Source organism: Borostomias antarcticus (assembly GCF_949987555.1).
Source record: "Borostomias antarcticus genome assembly, chromosome: 5".
Classification (NCBI taxonomy): Eukaryota; Metazoa; Chordata; class Actinopteri; order Stomiiformes; family Stomiidae; genus Borostomias; species Borostomias antarcticus.
Window position 1 is genome coordinate 22,186,245 of NC_140238.1, and position 21,544 is coordinate 22,207,788.

Sequence of the window (21,544 nt, forward strand, 5' to 3'; positions counted from 1 at the left end):
GGCTAACTTTAGATCTATGTCCTCGACCAACTAGTAGTTCAAGAATCTTCGCGCTTAGCTGGATTACAAACATCTGGACTGTCCAACTGTGTAGACGATGAGGAATGTTTTGATTTTTGTGATGTGTTCATTTGAGCTGCTCACTGCTGCTCAACCCCAGAATGAGGACCGCTGTAAGTCAAAACCTTTAAGCCATTTAAAAAGATTTAGTATTGTGAAAAGTTTACCAGCTTGAATGTAGATAGATCGGTCTTGTGTCTGTTGTGTCTTTTACAGATACCTTTTGTGAGGCTTGTATAACAACAGCTCAAGGTAGGACTGATACGCTGTCAGTTAAACGGATGTGCATGTGTGAATGAGCAGGGTCAAGTAAAAGAAATCCAAAAGATGAAGTCAACACTACCATAGCGTGAGGTGACTTTTAGACATACTACATAGAACTATAACCAGTGGTTGTAATAATGACTTCCACCCCAGAAATGGAGCGGGTCTTAAAGGAAACCCCGGGAAAGAGCAGACAGGACGTGACTGAGAAGCTGCTCCGTGGGGATGTGTGTGGAGCAGTACCCTTCCACAAGCACGGCCATCTTGATGAAGACAAGCTGAGATCTTCCTGCCGGCACCTGCTAGGTAGGATAACAAGGGAGAGTAACTGACACAGTGTTGTTGTTGTTGTTGTTGTTGTTGTTGTTGTCATTAAAGACTCCTGCTGAGCTTTGTGTGCTGCTCCAATCAGAAGTCTACCATGTTGAGTTCCGAACTGCTTTGGAAGGGAAAGCGCCGGAACGCCTGGACGTTGTCCTGTGTTATGAACATTCTACTGCCTGTGTTGGAGTGAAACGTCAATCTTTCCAGGTACTGTAGGCCTGAGGACAATGACGGGATGGTTATCTTTCTGCAGTATGCGGTTTGGCTCAGAAGCACTTTTTGTTACATTTTTTGCGATTCTCATTACATCCCGATAGCAATCAAGAAATAAGGTCCTCTGACACTAAAATGAAATAAATCTGTAATCCGTGGAAGTCGCAGGACTGTAATAAGTGCGTCCAATCATTTTGAGTTGCCAACTTTAAATGATTGGATGGCTCACCTGCCTGCCAACCTACCTACCTGCCTAGTGAGTGTCATTTGTTTTCCCCCAGTTTGGAGGAGTGGCTTCTTAAGTCCAATAGGAAATCACAAATCGCATACTGCACCTTTAATATTATTAACTCTTTTGTTTAAATGTGGTTGTTCCTCCCGCTGAAATAACATGCCTTTCTCTCTTTGTTGGCAGAGCAAAAATAAAACCCCTTTCAAGGACAGTGACATTGAAACTCTCCTCAGGGACAATAAAGCCAACGTGCGCATTGCGCGTCCTGTGCACCCCGGTGCCTCTACTAACTTCAAAGATGAACTGTAACTGTCAATAACTGTAATAAAAATATGTGCCGTGCCTAGGCCACGAATAAAAATCAAAATGCCTCCCTTGCTTACTCCCAAAATGCTATTCGACCACACACGTTTGTGCCCCTGTTTCTATAACCTCAGACTCATGAGTCATGTCTCTAACGCATCTCGAAAGTCTCGCGGTATCGCAAGAACCTATAGTATTTATCTGAGAATGAGCACGACCAGAGGGAGATTAGAGGTAAGGTGTGTAGTGACACACACACGCACACACACACACACACAAACACACACACGCACGCACACACACACACACACACACACACACACACACACACACACACACACACACACACACACACACACACACACACACAGTATAAGCTATAAAAGTAGGCTACATACTGATACTTTCTATAAATAAAGGCAGGTGTATTATAATGAGATCGACATTGTCTATTGTTTTTTGTTTATTGGACACATACATCTGCTGTTAAAATGTGAATAACAGTGTTATTACATACAATACGATGCACACGGTCTGTCACCCATAGACACACACGCACGCATGCACGCACACACGCAGGCAAGCACGCGCGCGCGCGCACACAAAATTATACACAATACATACTAGTTCATTACACAGACTGCCACCAACAAATTGCACACTGCCTATTGAAGGCATGGTGTACATATTGTGTGCAGTTACAGGGGCTGGCCTCTGGCTTACTTGCCATTTGGGCTTTAATGGATATGGGGACAAAAGAGCTCTTAAAGCGGACTCAAAGCATCTGCCGGAGGGAGGAAGCTGGTATTCAGGGTGGACGACATGGGTGGGGTCTGAAATAATTCTTTGGGCCTGTCTGATATTGTTCCATCATAGACAGCCTGGAGTGTGGGATGCTGCCTGTCTGCCACCTGGTTTTCATGGCTCCCTGTGTTCATCTGTAAACTGAGGTTAGGTGAAGCTGAAGCACTTGAAATCAAAACATATCCTATCTTAAAGCAATTTATTTTCTAGTGTTTGAAAATGTAAGCTACTTTATTTTTTTGTTATCTGTTCACATCTGCAATTCGGAGTGCACCAGAATGCACATTTTTTAATCAGATTTTGCCCGGTTACGACTCTGAATGCACCGAGTCTACCCTCTTGATAGGGTTCCACTGGCCTAGATCCATTTTATAGTTTTCCACTCCATTAAATCCTTCGAATTTGAAAGCCAAGCATTGGCCACTGATCCGACAGTGCGATATTAAAATGCACTGCGAAAATGATGTGTGAATTTTCGTAAAAAAAAAAAAAAGATGTCTATTTAAGATCTGCGAAGATTCGTTGTTTTCCCTAAATAGGCTAGGCTACTGTAGTCCAGATAAGAGGCAAGAGAATGAAATGGAACAGAGCCACCATGTTGTTGTTGCTAGGAGGCGCTGTTTTGGCCGGAAGAGGGTGATGAAAAAGGACTATTTGAGGCGAACCTGAGATTGGGATCAGTATTCTTACCCATGAACGAACCGTCATTACCGGTCACCATCGATCATTTCAACGACAGGAGAAGAGACGTACTAGCTTGGCTGTATGGCACGTTAAAACGCCGGTATTTTGACGAGGAGGAGAAGGGCATGGACCACTGCTAACATCAACTGCCGTCCACCACCATCATCTGGACACAGCAGCAGGACAGCAGCGTGGACCCACTATCATTGACCAAGGCAAGTAAAACCGCACAATTTAGCTGATCTTGTTATTTAGTCGATTAGTTAGCCTGCTTAGAAATAGCAAGGGGTGTGCTATATGGATTTGTCAGCAGCTGTAATTACAATTTATAAACCAAGCGTCTAGAGAAGAGTTAGTGCTAGCTACAAAGGCGTAATTACACAGAGGTTAAAACGTTAGCTAACTATCATTAGTTTGGCAGGTAAAATTAACTAGTTAGTTATTCAATCTAACTATTAATTCCATACTATAAAATGTTAACTGGTCCAGGCATGTCTGGTGCCAAGAAAATGCTTGTGAAAGCTTAAGCAAGCCATGGCTTTTCTGTTTGTTCAACGCTACTAGGCTATATCTATCATTCTAGCTTGATATAATATTTGGTAAGTTTTTGGAAGTGATATGCTAGCTATGATATTCTCAAGGCGTGCTCAGAGGTTAGTGAGGGTTTATTAATCTTGCTGACAACCATTCCCAGAAAAGCAGCACTATTGATCAGAGACACATGATTCCTGTCCACTTCCTGAGTGGACTCTCTTGGCCTGCCTTTGCCACTGAGATAAAATGGATGGAATGTGATGACTGTGATACAGTAACTAAGTAACTCTTTTGTTTGTCTTGCTCTTCCAGTTGCTCACACACACACACACACACACACACACACACACCACACACACACACACACACACACACACACAAACACACACACACACACACACACACACACACACACACACACAGAGTAGCTATACGATCTTTACGATCAAGAAAGTAGACAGGACGGCCAACCCACACCTTCATAGCACACACACACACTACATATAGCCTACATCTACAGTACACACATACATCTACAACAACACATTAGGCTTCTCTCTCTCTCTCTCTCTCTCTCTCTCTCTCTCTCTCTCTCTCTCTCTCTCTCTGCCTGTGTGCTGACGCATTGTTACTCATGTGGCTTTGTGGGTTTTGTCTGCCCAGTGTTGGTGGAGGGGGCCGCAGGCATGGAGAGCTATGAGGAGTTCTGTCTGCGGAGCCTGGTCAGACTGCAGGCTGAGAGACAGCCCCAGAGGACCGGAGGAGGCTGGAAGACCCGCCGCCCCCAGGAGGGAGCCTCCATCATCTGCTTCCATGGGAGGACCGTGCTGTCCCCTCTGGTGAGTGGTACTGTAGTCAGTCAGGAGGGAAGGACCGTGCTGTCCTCTCTGGTGAGTGGTACTGTAGTCAGTCAGGAGGGAAGGACCCTGCTGTCCTCTCTGGTGAGTGGTACTGTAGCCAGTCAGGGGGGAAGGACCGTGCTGTCCTCTCTGGTGAGTGGTACTGTAGTCAGTCAGGAGGGAAGGACCGTGCTGTCCTCTCTGGTGAGTGGTACTGTAGTCAGTCAGGAGGGAAGGACCGTGGTGTCCTCTCTGGTGAGTGGTACTGTAGTCAGTCAGGAGGGAAGGACCGTGCTGTCCTCTCTGGTGAGTGGTACTGTAGCCAGTCAGGAGGGAAGGACTGAGGAAGGAAGGTTAGGCCTATTGGGGGGGGGGGCAACCAAATTATCCCTGCTGTCGGGCAGAAATCTTGTATCTCCAAGTTTTCAGAATGTTGAAAAGAACATTCCAATTTCTGTTACATAAAACAACATAAAATCACATCAATGATGAACTGTTTAGAATACATTTAATTGGTCTCAGGGCCAGGAGGTGTTGGGGGTTGTAAAGGCTAGTCCCAGCTTAAAATTGATGTATATAAATAAAATCACCAAAATGGATGCTATGTATATTAATGCACCATTGACTTAATGTCTGTGGGATATCTGCAAGGCTGAGTTAATGTTTTTCTCAAGGTAGGGTCTAGAGGAGTTTGTTGCCGTGACAGGTGACTGATAGCAACATGCTCAGTTTGAGCTGCTACTAGCAACACGTTTGGTTTCCCAGGAGAGTTTGTGTATGCGTGGCTGCTGTCCTGTGATGACTAGTGTTTTGTAACTTGATAGCCCAAGTTGCATGGTAACTCAAATGCAATGAGCCATTGCCTGTTTGGTTACAATGCAGTGCATGCATGCATGAATAAATACACGCACACACACACACAGACTCACACAACCATAAAACCAAAGGTTTGTAGTAAGATTGACAAAAATTCAGGGCAGCTTTTTTTTTTGGTGGGGGCTTCTCCGAGTTGTTTAGCAGTCTAGAACCCAGTTCCTTGAAACATTTGCAGTAACTGATCTGAATTGGATAAGCTGTTGGAAGGCAGCCGAGAGGAGAGAGCTGACATGGAAAAACAACGAGTGATTCATGTCAGGTGGATCCATCTAGTCATCAATTGAGTTTGCTGGAGGAGACAGCTGTGTGGGGGAGACGGCTGTGTGGAGGAGACGGCTGTGTGGAGGAGACGGCTGTGTGGAGGGGACAGGAGACAGCTGTGTGGGGGAGACAGCTTTGTGGGGGAGACAGCTGTGTGAAGGAGACAGCTGTGTGGGGGAGAGAGCTGTGTGGAGGAGACAGCTGTGTGGAGGGGACAGGAGACAGCTGTGTGGGGGAGACAGCTGTGTGGGGGAGACAGCTGTGTGGGGGAGAGAGCTGTGGGAGAGAGGGCATCTGAGAGGGGGGGAGGTTGTGGGAGGGGGAGGGAGGGTCTCTCTTGCCCTGTAGGGGGACTGTCACATCCCCAGTGAGTGAGGAAGGGGTTCGATGTTTTCTGGATTCCCAGAGAGTGCAGGCGACTGCATGTGTAGGTTAGTTAGTAAGAATATGACAAGCCTACATTTCACACCTGCAAACTTGTCACCTTTTGGCTACAGTCACCTTTGTTATGTCAAACAGGGTAGTTGAAGTGAATCTAGAGGGTTTTAATTTTGTATATTGTCACCTTTTTCACTACTCAAGAGTTTGCAGGTCTGACATTTATTGTATTATTGTTGTGTGTGTGTTAACACGTGTTCCTTTGTGTGTACATGTATGCACATGTGTGGGTGCATGTTTGTGTGTGTGTGGGTGCATGTGTGTGTGTGTGTGTGTGTGTGTGTGTGTGTGTGGCCAGCTGACTGAGGAGCAGAGGAGGGAGATGGCCGGCCACAGACAGAGAGCCGTCCAGCTGGAGGTGGACAGACAGACCCTCCACCGGAGCAGCCTCCTGGCCAGGGTCCAGGACATCCTGGACCACGTTCAGGTCAGACTCTCACAGCTTTGACTGAAGGGAGGGTTAAATGTTTAAACAGTTACTTTTGAAACAGAACTATTTTTCCAACCGCACAACCACTGTAAACCTCCGCCCAGTGGAGGACTATGTGTTGTCTCTACAACATAAACAGAGCAGAAGTTTACAGTGCTTGTGCGGTCGGCAAAATAGTTCCGTTTGAAATGTAACCGTTTCAGCATTCGGTTTGAAAATAGCCAAAATTTCACAGGACAGCATACTGAGACGAAGTAAGATTAAACCATGAGCTTCCCGTTTTGGAAAAACTACACATTTTCACGTTGACCGTGGCCCCGTCCACTTACAGTACATTGTAAAGAAAGTTGCGGCAGACGAAAATGTTGATCTAGCTCAATACTTGAGTATAGTATCAGTGAAACTATGGTCTCTATGTGTCAAGTTCAGGTTAGACATACCGCAAATAGGTCAAAAATAAATGTCCAAAATACCATACTATGCCTTTAAAGGTGCGGTATGCCCTTTGACTCAGAAGCACCTTTTGTTATTTTTTTTGCGATTCTCATTACATCACGACAGCCATCAATAAATAAAGTGCTCTGACACTAAAATGAAATAAATCTGTGGTCTGTGGAAGTTGCAGGACTGTAATAAGTGCGTCCAATCATTTTGAGTTGCCAGCCTGAAATGATTGGATGGCTCACCTGCCTGTCAACCTACCTGCCTGCCTAGTGAGTGTCATTTGTTTTCCTCCAGTTTAGAGGAGTGGCTTTGGAGGGAGGCCTGAAGGGAGGGGTGGGAATTTAGCACCTTTAATACAGATATTGTGGCAGTTAAATCTCACTTTAATTTTATTTATTTATTTTAATTTTATTTGATCCCATTCACAACGTTTACAAGGTTAAATCCTCCACATTGTCAATAGATTGGATGGATTATACAGTGCTGCAAGCTTATTGTGCGTCTCTCACAGCAGATGCACAAAGTGCCTGACATGGAGATGGAGAAGCAGCCACCGACACCCCCACACTGTCGCTCCCCGAAACACGACACGGTCAACGGCTACACTCTGGTCACCGACTCGCCTGGGGTCCCCGGAGGAGGTGGGGTCCAGGGGAAACCCGACACCGTGAACGGCTACACCCTGGTCACTGCCTCCTCCGGGGTCCCGGGAGGGTCCCCCGGGGTCCAGGAGCCTGCGGTCGAGCGACCCACCAGCCCCGGCCGCGAGCCCCCGGCGCCCCTCGACGGGTGCGGGGGAGAGAGGGAGGCGGAGGAGGAGCAGGAGGAGGAGGAGGGGGGAGGGAGAGTGGTCCGGGAGGAGGAGGCGGGAGGGGAGCAGAGTCTGCAGAGCCTGCTGAGGAGGTCCAGGGAGTACGTGGAAGCGGAGCTGTCTCGCAGGGGGTCGAAGGGCGGCGGCAGGGTGGCGCGGACGCCCCCGCCGCCCGACAGCCTCTCGGACAAGGAGAACGAGGGCCGCAGTCCGCAGGGTGCCGAGCCGGGATACGCCCTGCGTCACAGTCCCCTGAGCCCCTCCCAGAGCCAGTACCAGGCCGCGTGTGACTCCTACACCCAGCAGCACAGCTGCCTCTCTCCCGGCCTCCCCGACCCCTACCCCCGCCTCCCCGCCGGTCCGGAGCCCAGCCTCAGCCCCCGCCCCCCACACCCCCGCCGGCCGCGCCCCGTCTCCGCCGGCAACATCGTCCACGTCTCCTTCCCCGTCGGCCCGGCCGACCTCATCCCCAGAGGGCGGGGCGCGGCATCCGGGGAGGGCTCCTCCGCAGGGGCGGGGCTAGGGTGGGGGGGGCTGGTGGCGGGCAGCGGTGGGAGCAGCAGCAGTAGCAGGCGTGCCGGCGGCGCCAGCCTGGTCCGGGAGACCGGCGGTCCCGTCGGCGCGTCAGCGGGACCGGGCGCGCCGGGCTATGACGTCGTCAGCCCACGGTTCCGCCGACGCTGCCACACCCTAGACAGCCAGCTCCACCCCTCGACCGCCGGCGCCATCGACCGCAGTCAGGAGAGGCTCCCGCGCTTCATGGGGGGCGTGGCACGACTGGCCCCGCCCCCTAGCCGCGCCGCCGCACCCCTCCTCAACCAATCGTACGAGGTGGAGAGCCCGGCGCCCTCGCTGCTGAGGCCCCGCGTGACCCCCGACCCCTCGCCGGGCCACATGAGAGCGGGCCTGGAGGCCGAGGGCCCGCAGGGGTCACACAACGGTCGCCTCACCCCCACAGCCCACAGCCAAGCTCTGGAGGGGCCCGACAGCAAGACAGGTGAGGGGACACAGGCAGCAGATGAGAGAGGACGATGTGTGTGTGTTCTGTACATCGCACAGTTGTAATAGTTACTTCCAACTCACTTTCAAGTTGTCTGTGTGTGTGTGTGTGTGTGCATGTCTCTGTGTGTGTGTGTGTGTGTGTGTGTGTGGGTGTGTGTGTGTGTGTGTGTCAGAGGAGACCCAGAGGCGTGTCCAGGCTCTGGAGGACATGCAGAGGCGTCTGGAGGAGGAGCATGCTCTGCAGATGTCTCTGCTCATTGCCGAGCAGGAGAAGGAGCAACAGCGCCTCTGTCAGGTCAGGACACGCTTTTTCAGCCACCAAAGTCCTGTATGTTCTAGTTCGCTTGTGATATTGAGTATTAGACAGGGGCGGCTGTGGCTCAGGAGGTAGAGCAAGTCGTCCAGTGATCGTAGGGTCGGAGGTTCGAATCCCGGCTCCTCCTGTTCACATGTTGAAGTGTCCTTGGGCAAAGACACTGAACCCCAAATTGCTCCCAATGAGCAGGCTAGCACCTTGCATGGCAGCTGCTGCCATTGGTGTGTGAATGTGTGTGAGACTTGGCGAATGATTTATAATTTTTTTTAAGTTGACGGGAGAAGCAGCTCTGACCCATGCCTGTGCACATTTCTGGAGAAATGTCAAACTGCAACTCGCATGGCAGAAGGAAGAAACTCGAGAATCGCTTTGAAATTCATACCAACCTTGTGTGAAATAATCAACATGACCTTTCCCACATTATAGACCTCCTATAATATAATGAGACGTACTGTAGAATGGGTTTGGGTCAGCAATCCTGCTGCAGAAGCACATCGACAGCAGTCTATTCTTTTGAGAAGTTTGACTGCTTGTGAATAATTATTAGGGTGTGTGAATGTTTTTCCGAATATGCAAACTGTCACTATGTTGTCACTGTGTTGATTTTGCTCATCACTATCAGTAAATCAGTGTAGTTGAAGGCCTACTATTTTAAACCTGCTCTGCTCACAGCAGATAATGGACAAACGTGATTAAGATAATCCAAATGGAGATGTTTTTGCAAAAGGAACAAATATGTTGTACAGTTTAATCAGGAATTTAATTAGATCTGTACACTGTAGAAATGAATGTAATTTGTTGATCACAAGGACGAACAAACCACAGGGTTTAATTAGGAATACAAAACCCGAATGATGTAGCCTACATTCTAGCCACTACTTTCAGTCAGTCATGACATTCTCACCAATAAGGCGACCAGTAGGACAAACTGTGTGTAAATTGATGCCGTTTTCAACGCCTCGGTCTCACACCCGCCACAGTTTCATAATATAATCTAAATATTCATGTTGACATTATGAGACCTTACCACGCCTTGCCACTCGACTACCACGCCAGTCTTCCTTCAGCCTCTGCCACAAGGACTTCTATTTCACAACAGGAATCACCGTCATTGTCGTCATGCAGTCATCATTTATGAATGGATGAATGAGGCGGTTCACTGACCATGTGTAGAGGGCAGGATAGGAGGCTGATCAACGTGTGCACATGTCCAGGTGGACATAAAGGGGAAATTGGGTGCAGACTGTACTGTATGCGTGGGCACAGTTTGAGGAATACCTTTTTTTTTGTGCGCACACCATTTTCGGCTTTTGTGCTCATGCACACTTTTAGTATGGATTCTGCACAGTGTTTTATAAATGAGGCCCCTGGCTACTGTAAAAGCACTTTGGATAAAAGCGCTATATAAATGCACTACATTTACCATTTAACTAGAAGGAGAGTGGTTGAGCGTGTTAGCTGTTCCTGTCTGGTTGTGGAAAACAGAATGAATGAATGAATGAATGAATGAATGAATGAATGAATGAATGAATTCTATCTCCTCCTTCTGTTTGTCCAGGGCTCAGGGCCTCACATTCTTGTAGTTGTCATTAGGCAGAGATAACACTCCTGTGTGTGTGTGTGTGTGTGTGTGTGTGTGTGTGTGTGTGTGTGCATGTGTGTGCGTGTGTGTGTGTCTGCACACGTGCGTACCTGTGTGTGTGTGTGTGTGTGTGTGTATGTGTGTGTGCATGCGTGCATGTGTGTGTGTGTGTGTGTGTGTGCGTGTGTATGTCTCTGTGCTGCCAGGAGCTGGATGAGAAGGAGAGGAGTCTGAGGGAACAGGGGTGTGACTGGCGGTCTGTGACTGACGGCTACGCTGCTCTCGGCCCCGCCTCCTGCCCCGCCCGTAGCCCCGCCTACAGCCCGGCCGAGAGGTCGCCGGGACACGGCGTGAAGATTATGGGTAGGGTGTCACCACGGTTACTCGTGGATTACCGGCTAGCTTGTGCTGTGTCAGTAGCGTTACCGTATGCAGTAAAGTGCTCCGTCAGCAGCGTAGTCTGCCCTCTCCCTCTGTCTCTCCAGGGTTCCCGCCTCCCCTCCTCTCTGGGGGGGCGTCCTCTCCGTCTGGCCAGCCCCCGGTCTACCTGGGGGGGCACACCTGGGGGGGCAGCAAGTCTCGCGCCAGACTGAGTCAGGTGTGTGGGCGCGTGCGTACCTGTGCACATTGGTTTGTAGGGATGGGAATCGAAACCCGGTTCTTGTTGAGAACCGGTTCCCAGAGAATCAATCCCAGTAAATCGATTCCTTGGAATTGTTAGCCAAAATCCTTAACGATTCTGCTATCGATCCCTGTCGTTGCCGCATCGATCCCTGTCTTTTATTAGACCGCGGTAGTAGAAGCCAGCAACATGTCGTCTAGGCATAAACGTTCGAAATTTCACGTGACAAGATGACCACACAGCCACTTGCAATGCTTGCTAAAACCTATATCATCAAAGGGGGGAAATACTACAAATATGCAAAAACATTTGGCCACACAGCATGCGATAACTTTGCAGGAATGTCACGTTTTTGATGCGCTCCGGAGTGACAACAGCAGCGCAGCTAACGTTAGTGTAGTCGAAGGTAAACTCCTCCAGAGTCCCTGTCTATTGTGTTAGTGCCATTTGTTTAATTGTGCAAACCAGCTTTCACTATATGAATAATCTCCATTTCCATCCATGTAATTTAGATGATGACGTTCAGTCAGGCAGTCGGTCTGAAAAAATACTGATTTGTTTATGTCAGTTTTATTTTTAGTTCAAGGTGAATACACCTAAAAACAGCACTGTAATTGGCATGTTCAAAGTAGTACATATGAAAGAAAATTAATGTTTTTTGCCCAATGAGAATCGATAAGAGAATCGATAAGGTGTCGGATCGATAAGCAGAATCGAAAATGGAATCGGAATCGCTAAAATCTTATCAATTCCCCTATTGGTTTGCATGTGTGTGTTCCCCATTTCTGTGTTTTTCTTTTTCTTCCCACCTGTGTGTCTGTGTGTGTGTGTGTGTGTGTGTATGTGTGTGAGTGTGTGTGTGTGTGAACTGGTTTTATGTGATGGCTCTGTCTCATCCCTCACTCCAGAGTATGAATCCTGAACAGCAGAGGGCGCTCTGTAGGCTGGGCGCCGTCACACGAGGCTTCCTGACACGCAGACTGCTCAGAATTGAGAAGGTCAAACATCTGCGCCAGACTGTGCAGGTGAGAGGGCACACGCACACACACACACGCACGCACACACACACACACACACACACACACACACACACACACATTGAATTACCAAATTAATAAACTTTCAGGTGGGACTGTTGATGATCTTATTGAGAGAAAATGCTAAATGTGTGTATGTGTGTGTATGCGTGTGTGTGTGCGTGTGTGTTTGTGCGTCCAGGACACACAGGAGTTCATCCGCTCGTTCCAGACTGAAGCTCCTCAGAAAAGAGGTTCTATCACGTCTCAGGACCTCTCTCTCCAGGACAGAGTTAGAGCCCAGGTAACACACACACACACACACAAACACAAACACAAAGAGTTTATCATATTGAGTGTGAGCGTACTGATCCGTATGTGTGTGTGTGTGTATGTGTGTGTGTATGTGTGTGTGCGTGTGTGTGTATGTGTGTGTGTGTGTGTGTGTCCCAGCTGCGTGCCGCCCTGTATGACGTCCATGACATCTTCTTCTCGATGCCCCTGGCGGAGCGTCTGGCGCTGCTGAGACAGGACAGAGAGCTCCGGGCCGAGAGGAGACTCAGAGAGATGGTGACCTCACACTGACCTCACTGTTAATACACCATCACACCTATCCTCCTGTTAATACACCATCACACCAGCCTTACTGTTAATACACCATCACACCTGCCTTACTGTTAATACACCATCACACCTCCATTACTGCTAATGCACCATCACACCTGCCTTACTGTTAATACACCATCAGACCAGCCCTACTGTTAATACACCATCAGACCAGCCCTACTGTTAATACACCATCACACCTTACTGTTAATGCACCATCACACCTGCCTTACTGTTAATACACCATCACACCTTAATTACTGTTAATGCACCATCACACCTCCATTACTGTTAATACACCATCACACCTCCATTACTGTTAATGCACCATCACACCAGCCCTACTGTTAATACACCATCACACCTGCCTTACTGTTAATACACCATCACACCTCCATTACTGTTAATACACCATCACACCTGCCTTACAGTTAATAAACCATCACACCTCCATTACTGTCAATACACCATCACACCAGCCCTACTGTTAATACACCATCACACATCCATTACTGTTAATACACCATCACACCTCCATTACTGTCAATACACCATCACACCAGCCCTACTGTTAATACACCATCACACCTGCCTTACTGTTAATACACCATCACACCTCCATTACTGTTAATACACCATCACACCTGCCTTACTGTTAATACACCATCACACCTCCATTACTGTCAATACACCATCACACCAGCCCTACTGTTAATACACCATCACACCAGCCCTACTGTTAATACACCATCACACCTCCATTACTGTCAATACACCATCACACCTGCCCTACTGTTAATACACCATCACACTAGCCCTACTGTTAATACACCAACACACCTGCCTTACTGTTAATACACCATTACACCTGCATTACTGTTAATACACCATCACACCTGCCTTACTGTTAATGCATCATCACACCTGCCTTACTGTTAATACACCATTACACCTGCATTACTGTTAATACACCATCACACCCGCCTTACTGTTAATGCATCATCACACCTGCCTTACTGTTAATACACCATCACACCTCCATTACTGTTACACCATCACACCTGCCTTACTGTTAATACACCATCACATCTCCATTACTGTTAGTACACCATCACACTAGCCCTACTGTTAATACAACACCACACCTGCCTTACTGTTAATACGCCATCACACCTGCCCTACTGTTAATACACCATCACTCCAGCCCTACTGTTAATACACCATCACACCTCCATTACTGTTAATACACCATCACACCTGCCTTACTGTTAATACTCCATCACACCTGCCTTACTGTTAATACTCCATCACACCTGTCTTACAGTTAATACTCCATCACACCTGTCTTACAGTTAATGCACCATCACACCAGTCTTACTGTTAATACACCATCACACCTGCCTTACTGTTAATACACCATCACACCTGCCCTACTGTTAATACACCATCACACCTGCCTTACTGTTATTACACCATCACACCTCCATTACTGTTAATGCACCATCACACCTCCATTACTGTTAATACACCATCACACCTGCCTTACTGTTAATACACCATCACACCTCCATTACTGTTAATGCACCATACACCATCACATCTGCCCTACTGTTAATACACCATCAGACCAGCCCTACTGTTAATACACCATCAGACCAGCCCTACTGTTAATACACCATCACACCTTACTGTTAATGCACCATCACACCTGCCTTACTGTTATTACACCATCACACCTCCATTACTGTTAATGCACCATCCCACCTCCATTACTGTTAATACACCATCACACCTGCCTTACAGTTAATACACCATCACACCTGCCTTACTGTTATTACACCATCACACCTCCATTACTGTTAATGCACCATCCCACCTCCATTACTGTTAATACACCATCACACCTGCCCTACTGTTAATACACCATCACACCTCCATTACTGTTAATACACCATCAGACCAGCCCTACTGTTAATACACCATCACACCTTACTGTTAATGCATCATCACACCTGTCTTACTGTTAATACACCATCACACCAGCCCGACTGTTATTACACCATCACACCTCCATTACTGTTAATGCACCATCCCACCTCCATTACTGTTAATACACCATCACACCTGCCCTACTGTTAATACACCATCACACCTCCATTACTGTTAATACACCATCACACCTGCCCTACTGTTAATACACCATCACACCTCCATTACTGTTAATACACCATCACATCTGCCCTACTGTTAATACACCATCACACCTCCATTACTGTTAATACACCATCACACCTGCCCTACTGTTAATACACCATCACACCTCCATTACTGTTAATACACCATCACATCTGCCCTACTGTTAATACACCATCACACCTGTCTTACTGTTAATGCATCATCACACCTGTCTTACTGTTAATACACCATCACACCAGCCCGACTGTTAATACACCATCACATCTGCCCTACTGTTAATACACCATCACACCTGTCTTACTGTTAATACACCATCACACCTGTCTTACTGTTAATGCACCATCACACCTGCCTTACTGTTAATACACCATCACACCTGTCTTACTGTTAATGCACCATCACACCTGTCTTACTATTAATACACCAACACACCTGCCTTACTGTTAATACACCATCACACCTGCCTTCTGTTAATGCACCATCACACCTGTCTTACTGTTAATGCACCACCACAGCTGCCTTACTGTTAATACACTATGATATACACAATTTCAACAGTATGACATAACACTAGCCTTACTGTTAATATACTACCAACAATATCAACATCATGACCTAATATTGTGCCACTTATATGGTGTGTGTGTGTGTGTGTGTGCATGCGTGTGTTTGGCCTATAGGAAAAAGCCAAGAGCCCTAAGGACAAAATGACGCTGTCTGCAGCCACACAGAGATCCCTGGACAGGAAAAAGAGGTGAGAGAGAGAGAGAGAGAGAGAGAGAGAGAGAGAGAGAGATTGAGTTGCACCACATCCTCTGAGGTCTGAGTGGACCTGTGGGACTCAGTGCTGGATCTGCCATCCAGTGGCCGGTTTCAGTCTGATATAAAGCTTCTTACAGTTGCTGGGTTCAGTTCTGAGTGTTTTTCCTGCGGTCCAGGGTTGGGGAGTCTCCAGGACAGGCCAGGAAGGTTGGGGAGTCTCCAGGACAGGCCAGGAAGGTTGGGGAGTCTCCGGGACAGGCCAGGAAGGTTGGGGAGTCTCCAGGACAGGCCAGGAAGGTTGGGGAGTCTCCGGGACAGGCCAGGAAGGTTGGGGAGTCTCCAGGACAGGCCAGGAAGGTTGGGGAGTCTCCAGGGCAGGCCAGAAAGGTGCAGCAGAAACCAAAGAGCCCCCCTGCTAACAGGTACACTCCACACCGATGTAACAGACTGCTGTTGACTGTTGACTGCGGCACACAGTGGTACAGTTTGCCATCAGACTAACTTCCAACAATATCTGACTTCAACTGACCAAAGTCACCACTAAACCGTGACATCACATCCAAAAATACAGAAACGTTTTGATCATTTCTACATTATTACATTACGCATTTTAAACTAATATAAACCTTAACTTATATAACCGTTTTGATCTACTGTAAATTATTATTAATCATCTAGTTCTTCATTGGCTCTTACACTCTTGTTCTGTTCTCCCAGGATCCTGAAGCCAAGCCAGGGCCAGAACGCCCCCGTCCCCGGCCAGTTCAACCGCCAGGGGTGAGGACCGCCCCCCAAAACCCCCCTTATCTCCTCTCTCCTACACGTGTTTACACGACCCAATGGAAGGGTCACAGAGTTCAACCAATCCTGTCTGTCCGTCTGTCTGCCTGTCAGGAGTTGGTACAGGAAGACGCCAGGGGAGCGGTTGAGGTGTTCAGACAGCCTGAAGAAGCAGCACTCCCTGGGCTAGGAGGAAGAGGATGACCCCCAACACCCCGGCCTGACCCCTGACCTCTCACCCCTCAGCCAAACACTTGATTTAGTTTACCGTATACAACGATAAGGGTGGAACAGTCCCCCCAAAAAAGTAGGATGAATCAAACACACTTCGTATATGATTAAATTATTTGATGTATTTGACCGACGTCTGTCTGACGTGCGCTCTTGCCCGGACTGTGTGAAAGATCGCTACCTAAACGCCATTGTTATTGTTTTCTCTACTGTTGTATACTACTGAGCTTATATTAAGAATATATACTGGTGTATCTACGTAGTCCTTTACCAAGCTGATTACGATGTAGCCTATGCTTGAAAAGCCTTATTTGCTAGAAGCCTTAGGGGAGTGAGGGGTTGTAATCTCTCAAACAAAGACACATTGAGGGTGATATTGTCTCACACACACCTTCCCTCTCACACATACCTCTTCTCCAGTAAGTTCTACTTCCTTCATCATGTAGTCTGTGTGTGATCCTCGCTTCTGCCTCACAGTACTCGCCTTTCCAAATATCAGAGTATCAACCTCTAGTCACATACTGTAGATGCCATTTAAAAAAAAAAAATCTGTGTACGTAATAGTTTTCAGTTGAAAGGCTTTGAGTACTCGATGGTGCTGAGCTTTTTTTTTTTGAAGTTCTCACCTTTCATTGTGTTCTGTGTTTGGTGCAAGCAGATTGGTATGTTAATGTGTTGTGCTGAAAACTCTATGCCAAATCCACTGGAAAGTTGCAGTTGAAGGTTCTGTTGTTGTCTTACTGTTTATTGCATTGTAAAGTAAACCACGCAGCTTTTAGCTAAGGCTTTTCTGGAACTGCATGTTTTAATTGCAGCTACACACAATGTCACAGTCTTTTTGAAGACTTCATCAATTACTTACAGCTAAGTACTGTAGCTGATAACTGCTATAGTGAGGATGACATGGACTGTCCATTGACTGAGAAAAGAGTGTATGGGAATATAAAAACAAGTACTTGTGTAAACCAAAGCACCGTACCAGTGTCCAGTTCAAAGCCACTATCGCAATGCAGTCTTTTAGCACCATGGTCAGTCTAGATACTGAGACTTTTCGACGAGACCATCCTGATCCTGATCTGAGCTTACAGTAGCTGACGTTCGTCAAGGTTCCAGTATTGCACATAGGGGTATCGTTATGTTTAGATTGCTAATGCTAGCTGAATGATTCTCGCGTTTCAATTTTGTTGCAGCCCGAGGGTTCCAGCAGAACTGCTGCTCTACTCGCTAGCACCCATGATTTGCGAGTGCCGCCACGCAGCTGGCGTTAGCCGTTCGGCGTAGCTAATGCTAGCTGGGTCCCGTTCAATCAGTCAATCAAAGCTTTATTTGTATAGCGCATTTAATACCCAGAGGCAGCACAATGCGCTTTACAGAGATCAAGGGAGGTGGGTATACGACCCACCCCTACATATTCTGGTAGGGACCTGACATTCAGGATCGCATTGACATAGCTTCCGGAGAAAAAGGCTGGCTCGCCTGTCTAGTATAGCCGAATTGCCTTCAGCCGTGTCCAAACCTAGACAACGATGATGCACCTTACCAATTGTTGCAGTTTATTAGCTTTCTAAATAATTTGGGTCAGTGGCATCAGGCTGCCGCAATGATTACTTAGGGCAACGTAATGTAAATCGTGCATTGTAATCAATTTAATACAAGCCATATGCTCTGCAATCTGCTGCGTGCGTGTGACTATGGCTGTATTAGGTAAAACGCAGTGCTTTTTCCACCATTTACGTTCGTCGCCTGCACCTCCGCAGTGTTTGGGGCAGGGTTTACGGGCTTTTATTTCTTCATTTAAAATGAATGTATGCTACGCTTTCACGCTACCCGGCTCACACGCTTGCGTTTGATGCGTCAACTTTGACGGATGCCATTCACTTTCAATGGCCGCAGCCGAATGGCATTCTGGTTCCGTTGTTGTCCCGGTGCGTTGCGTTGCCTGCGTTGCTAGCGTCGAAAGTTAAAACATTTCAACTTTCAGATGCGTTGCCGGAGCTGCCGACCAATCAGATGTCTTGACGGAGAAAGACGTCATCGCAAGGCGGGATTTCACATTTTTCGATACCAAGATGGAGGACAATCGCTGTTTGAATTGTTTGTTTTCAGGATAGGATGTACCCAATACCTGCGGGCACCACGTTCACGTTGCCTCAACCACAATGCATAAACGATCGCCACACGTTCGACCAGATTAGCATCCATGACAGCACTAAACGAAAAGCCTGGTGGGTTTTCAAAATAGTTCGCGCTAGCAGGTTCGGAGAATATACTCGGCTGTTGCGAGCGCAGTTTTGGACAATGTGATTGGTTGTTGTTGCGTGCGGCAGACACGCCTTCCGCCATCCGTCAAAGTTGACGCATCAAACGCAAGCGTGTGAGCCGGGCATATTATACGCTGCGTTTGGATTCCTGCAATTGCCTCTGTGCACTCACACGCTTGCGTTTGATGCGTCAACATTGACGGATGCCATTCACTTTCGCTGCCGCACGCAACAACAACCAATCACATTGTCCAAAACTGCGCTCGCAACAACCAGTATATTCTCCGAACCTGCTAGCGCGCACTATTTTGAAAACCCACCCGGCTTTTCGTTTAGTGCTGTCATGGATGCTAATCTGGTCGAACGTGTGGCGATCGTTTATGCATTGTGGTTGAGGCAACGTGAACGTGGTGCCCGCAGGTATTGGGTACATCCTATCCTGAAAACAAACAATTCAAACAGCGATTGTCCTCCATCTTGGTCCTGCGCCAACGATCCAGAAACTCGCCTCCAACAACACACGAGTGTGGCTTCAGTGCCTGCGTGTAGGCAAGCCAGGAACTGGCCTGGGTGCCTGCGGCCGCTGCCTCGAGCCTCAACGTTCGGTAGAGCCGGCTCCGACGCCATTTCCTTCGGACTACTAAATGCTCGATCCATAGCGAATAAATCGTTCTACTTGAATGACCTCTTTACATCTAAAGAACTGGACTGTCTGCTGATTTCGGAAACCTGGCAAAAAGCCGATGAATTTGCCCCGCTAATTGAACTCTGCCCCCCCAGCTGCGCTTTTTCCTGCGCCCCCAGATCTTCAGGCCGAGGAGGAGGACTGGCTATGGTCTACAGGGACTGTTTTTCCTCACGGACGGTGAGCTCTGGATCTTACTCATCCTTTGAAGTTCTTACGAATAAAATCGGACGCCTGAATCCCTTCTACTGTGTTTTAATATATCGCCCCCCAGGCAGAAATAGTTCATTCTTAGCAGAATTCGGTGACTTCCTAGCCTCCATCATTCGCCTGGACAGAATCCTTATGATCGGCGATTTCAACGTTCATATAAATAATAGCTCGGATACATTTGCTGTGAACTTCCTCAATGTTACTGAGTCGTTTCACTTTAGCCAACATGTTACTGGTCCTACACACATCAAGGGCAATACTTTGGACCTTGTGTTTACGTTAGGTCTTAAAGTCAGTGACGTTTGCGCTGAAGAGATGCTAGTGACTGACCACAAATGTATACTGTTTAGTCTGTCTTTTGACAACGATTTTGTGCCGGAGAAGCGCATGAAAAGCTCACGCATTGTGAACAGCTTAGCTGTAGATAATTTCACTGCCAGCTTTGACTGTAATATTTTAACGTCGCCTGACGATGACGTAGACCGCCTGCTCCATGTTTTTAACTCGCGCTGCACGGCTGTTTTAGATGACGTAGCACCCATTGTGACTCGCAAAGTTTGCCCTGTCAACTCATCCCCGTGGCTGAATGATGAGATTCGTGATCTCCGCCGCAAATGCCGCAAAACAGAGAGGCTGTGGAAAGCTACCAACCTCCAAGTGCATCGTCTCTATCTCAAAGAGCTTTTAGTCGATTTTAACGAACTGGTTAAGACTACTAGAGCTGCATATTTTGCCAAACTTATATCCTCCACCAAGCACAACCCTAGAGTGTTGTTTAGTACTATAAATAGTATTGTTAGCCCCCCTCTCCCATCTGCACCTATCCTTTCTAATGAAGACTGCAATCTTTTTCTCCAGTTTTTTATAAACAAAGTTGCTGATGTAAGGGCTAACATCGCCCCTCCCTCCTCCCCCTCCTCCATCCCTCTCTGTCAAGTCAGGGATTCAGCTCTGAGCAGCTTTTCTGGTATCTCCCTAAAGGACCTCACAGTCTTGGTGTGCTCCATGAAACCTTCCTCAAGCCCCCTAGACATTTTACCAACGTCGATGCTGAAGGAAGTTATGACCTCTGTGGGCCCCAGTCTTCTCACCATCATAAATAGGTCCCTAGCCTCAGGTACGGTTCCAGCCCTTTTTAAGCAGGCGGTTGTTCAGCCGCTGCTCAAGAAGCCCAATCTGGACCCCTCCCTGCCAAGCAACTACAGGCCCATCTCTAAGCTGTCCTTTGTCTCGAAGGTGCTGGAGAAAGTGGTGGCAAACCAACTCACCACCTATCTAACCAACCATAACATCTCAGACAAATTTCAATCCGGGTTCCGCAAGCAACATTCCACGGAAACTGCCCTCCTCAGGGTCTCCAATGACATCATGATGTCGTCTGACGCCGACGAATGCTCCGTCCTGGTCTTACTAGACCTCAGCGCAGCGTTCGATACGGTGGACCACGGCATCCTGCTGGATAGGCTCAGGGAGTGGGTGGGCATCACAGGGAGTGCTCTTAGTTGGTTTGCCTCCTACCTCAGAGAGAGAAGTTTCTCTGTGGCTGTTGGTCCCTTTAAATCGGACCCCCATCCCTTGTCGTGTGGTGTGCCACAGGGATCCGTGCTGGGACCAACTCTGTTTGCCCTATATATGCTCCCCCTCGGTCTTCTCATCAGCACATTCAAGGGTGTCAAATATCATCTATATGCTGACGACATCCAACTCCAGTTCTCTTTTAAACCCGGTAAAGTCGAGGGACTCAGCATCCTTCAT

The 21,544-nt window shown here is 47.8% G+C and overlaps 1 protein-coding gene across 1 annotated transcript; it reads left to right on the plus strand.

The window, feature by feature from the left end:
- Window positions 1–461: 461 nt before the first annotated feature.
- ccp110 (centriolar coiled-coil protein 110) lies at window positions 462–16,589 on the plus strand (the record flags this gene model as incomplete). The annotated part of the gene is made up of 15 exons (XM_084439001.1): window positions 462–630; window positions 4,082–4,257; window positions 6,131–6,259; window positions 7,221–7,495; window positions 7,577–8,514; window positions 8,693–8,814; window positions 10,624–10,780; window positions 10,930–11,015; window positions 11,948–12,064; window positions 12,258–12,359; window positions 12,509–12,625; window positions 15,538–15,611; window positions 15,973–16,041; window positions 16,337–16,396; window positions 16,514–16,589. 15 exons carry the CDS (start codon window positions 462–464, stop codon window positions 16,587–16,589), a joined length of 2,667 nt encoding a protein of 888 aa, XP_084295127.1.
- Between the last annotated feature and the right edge of the window lie 4,955 nt (window positions 16,590–21,544).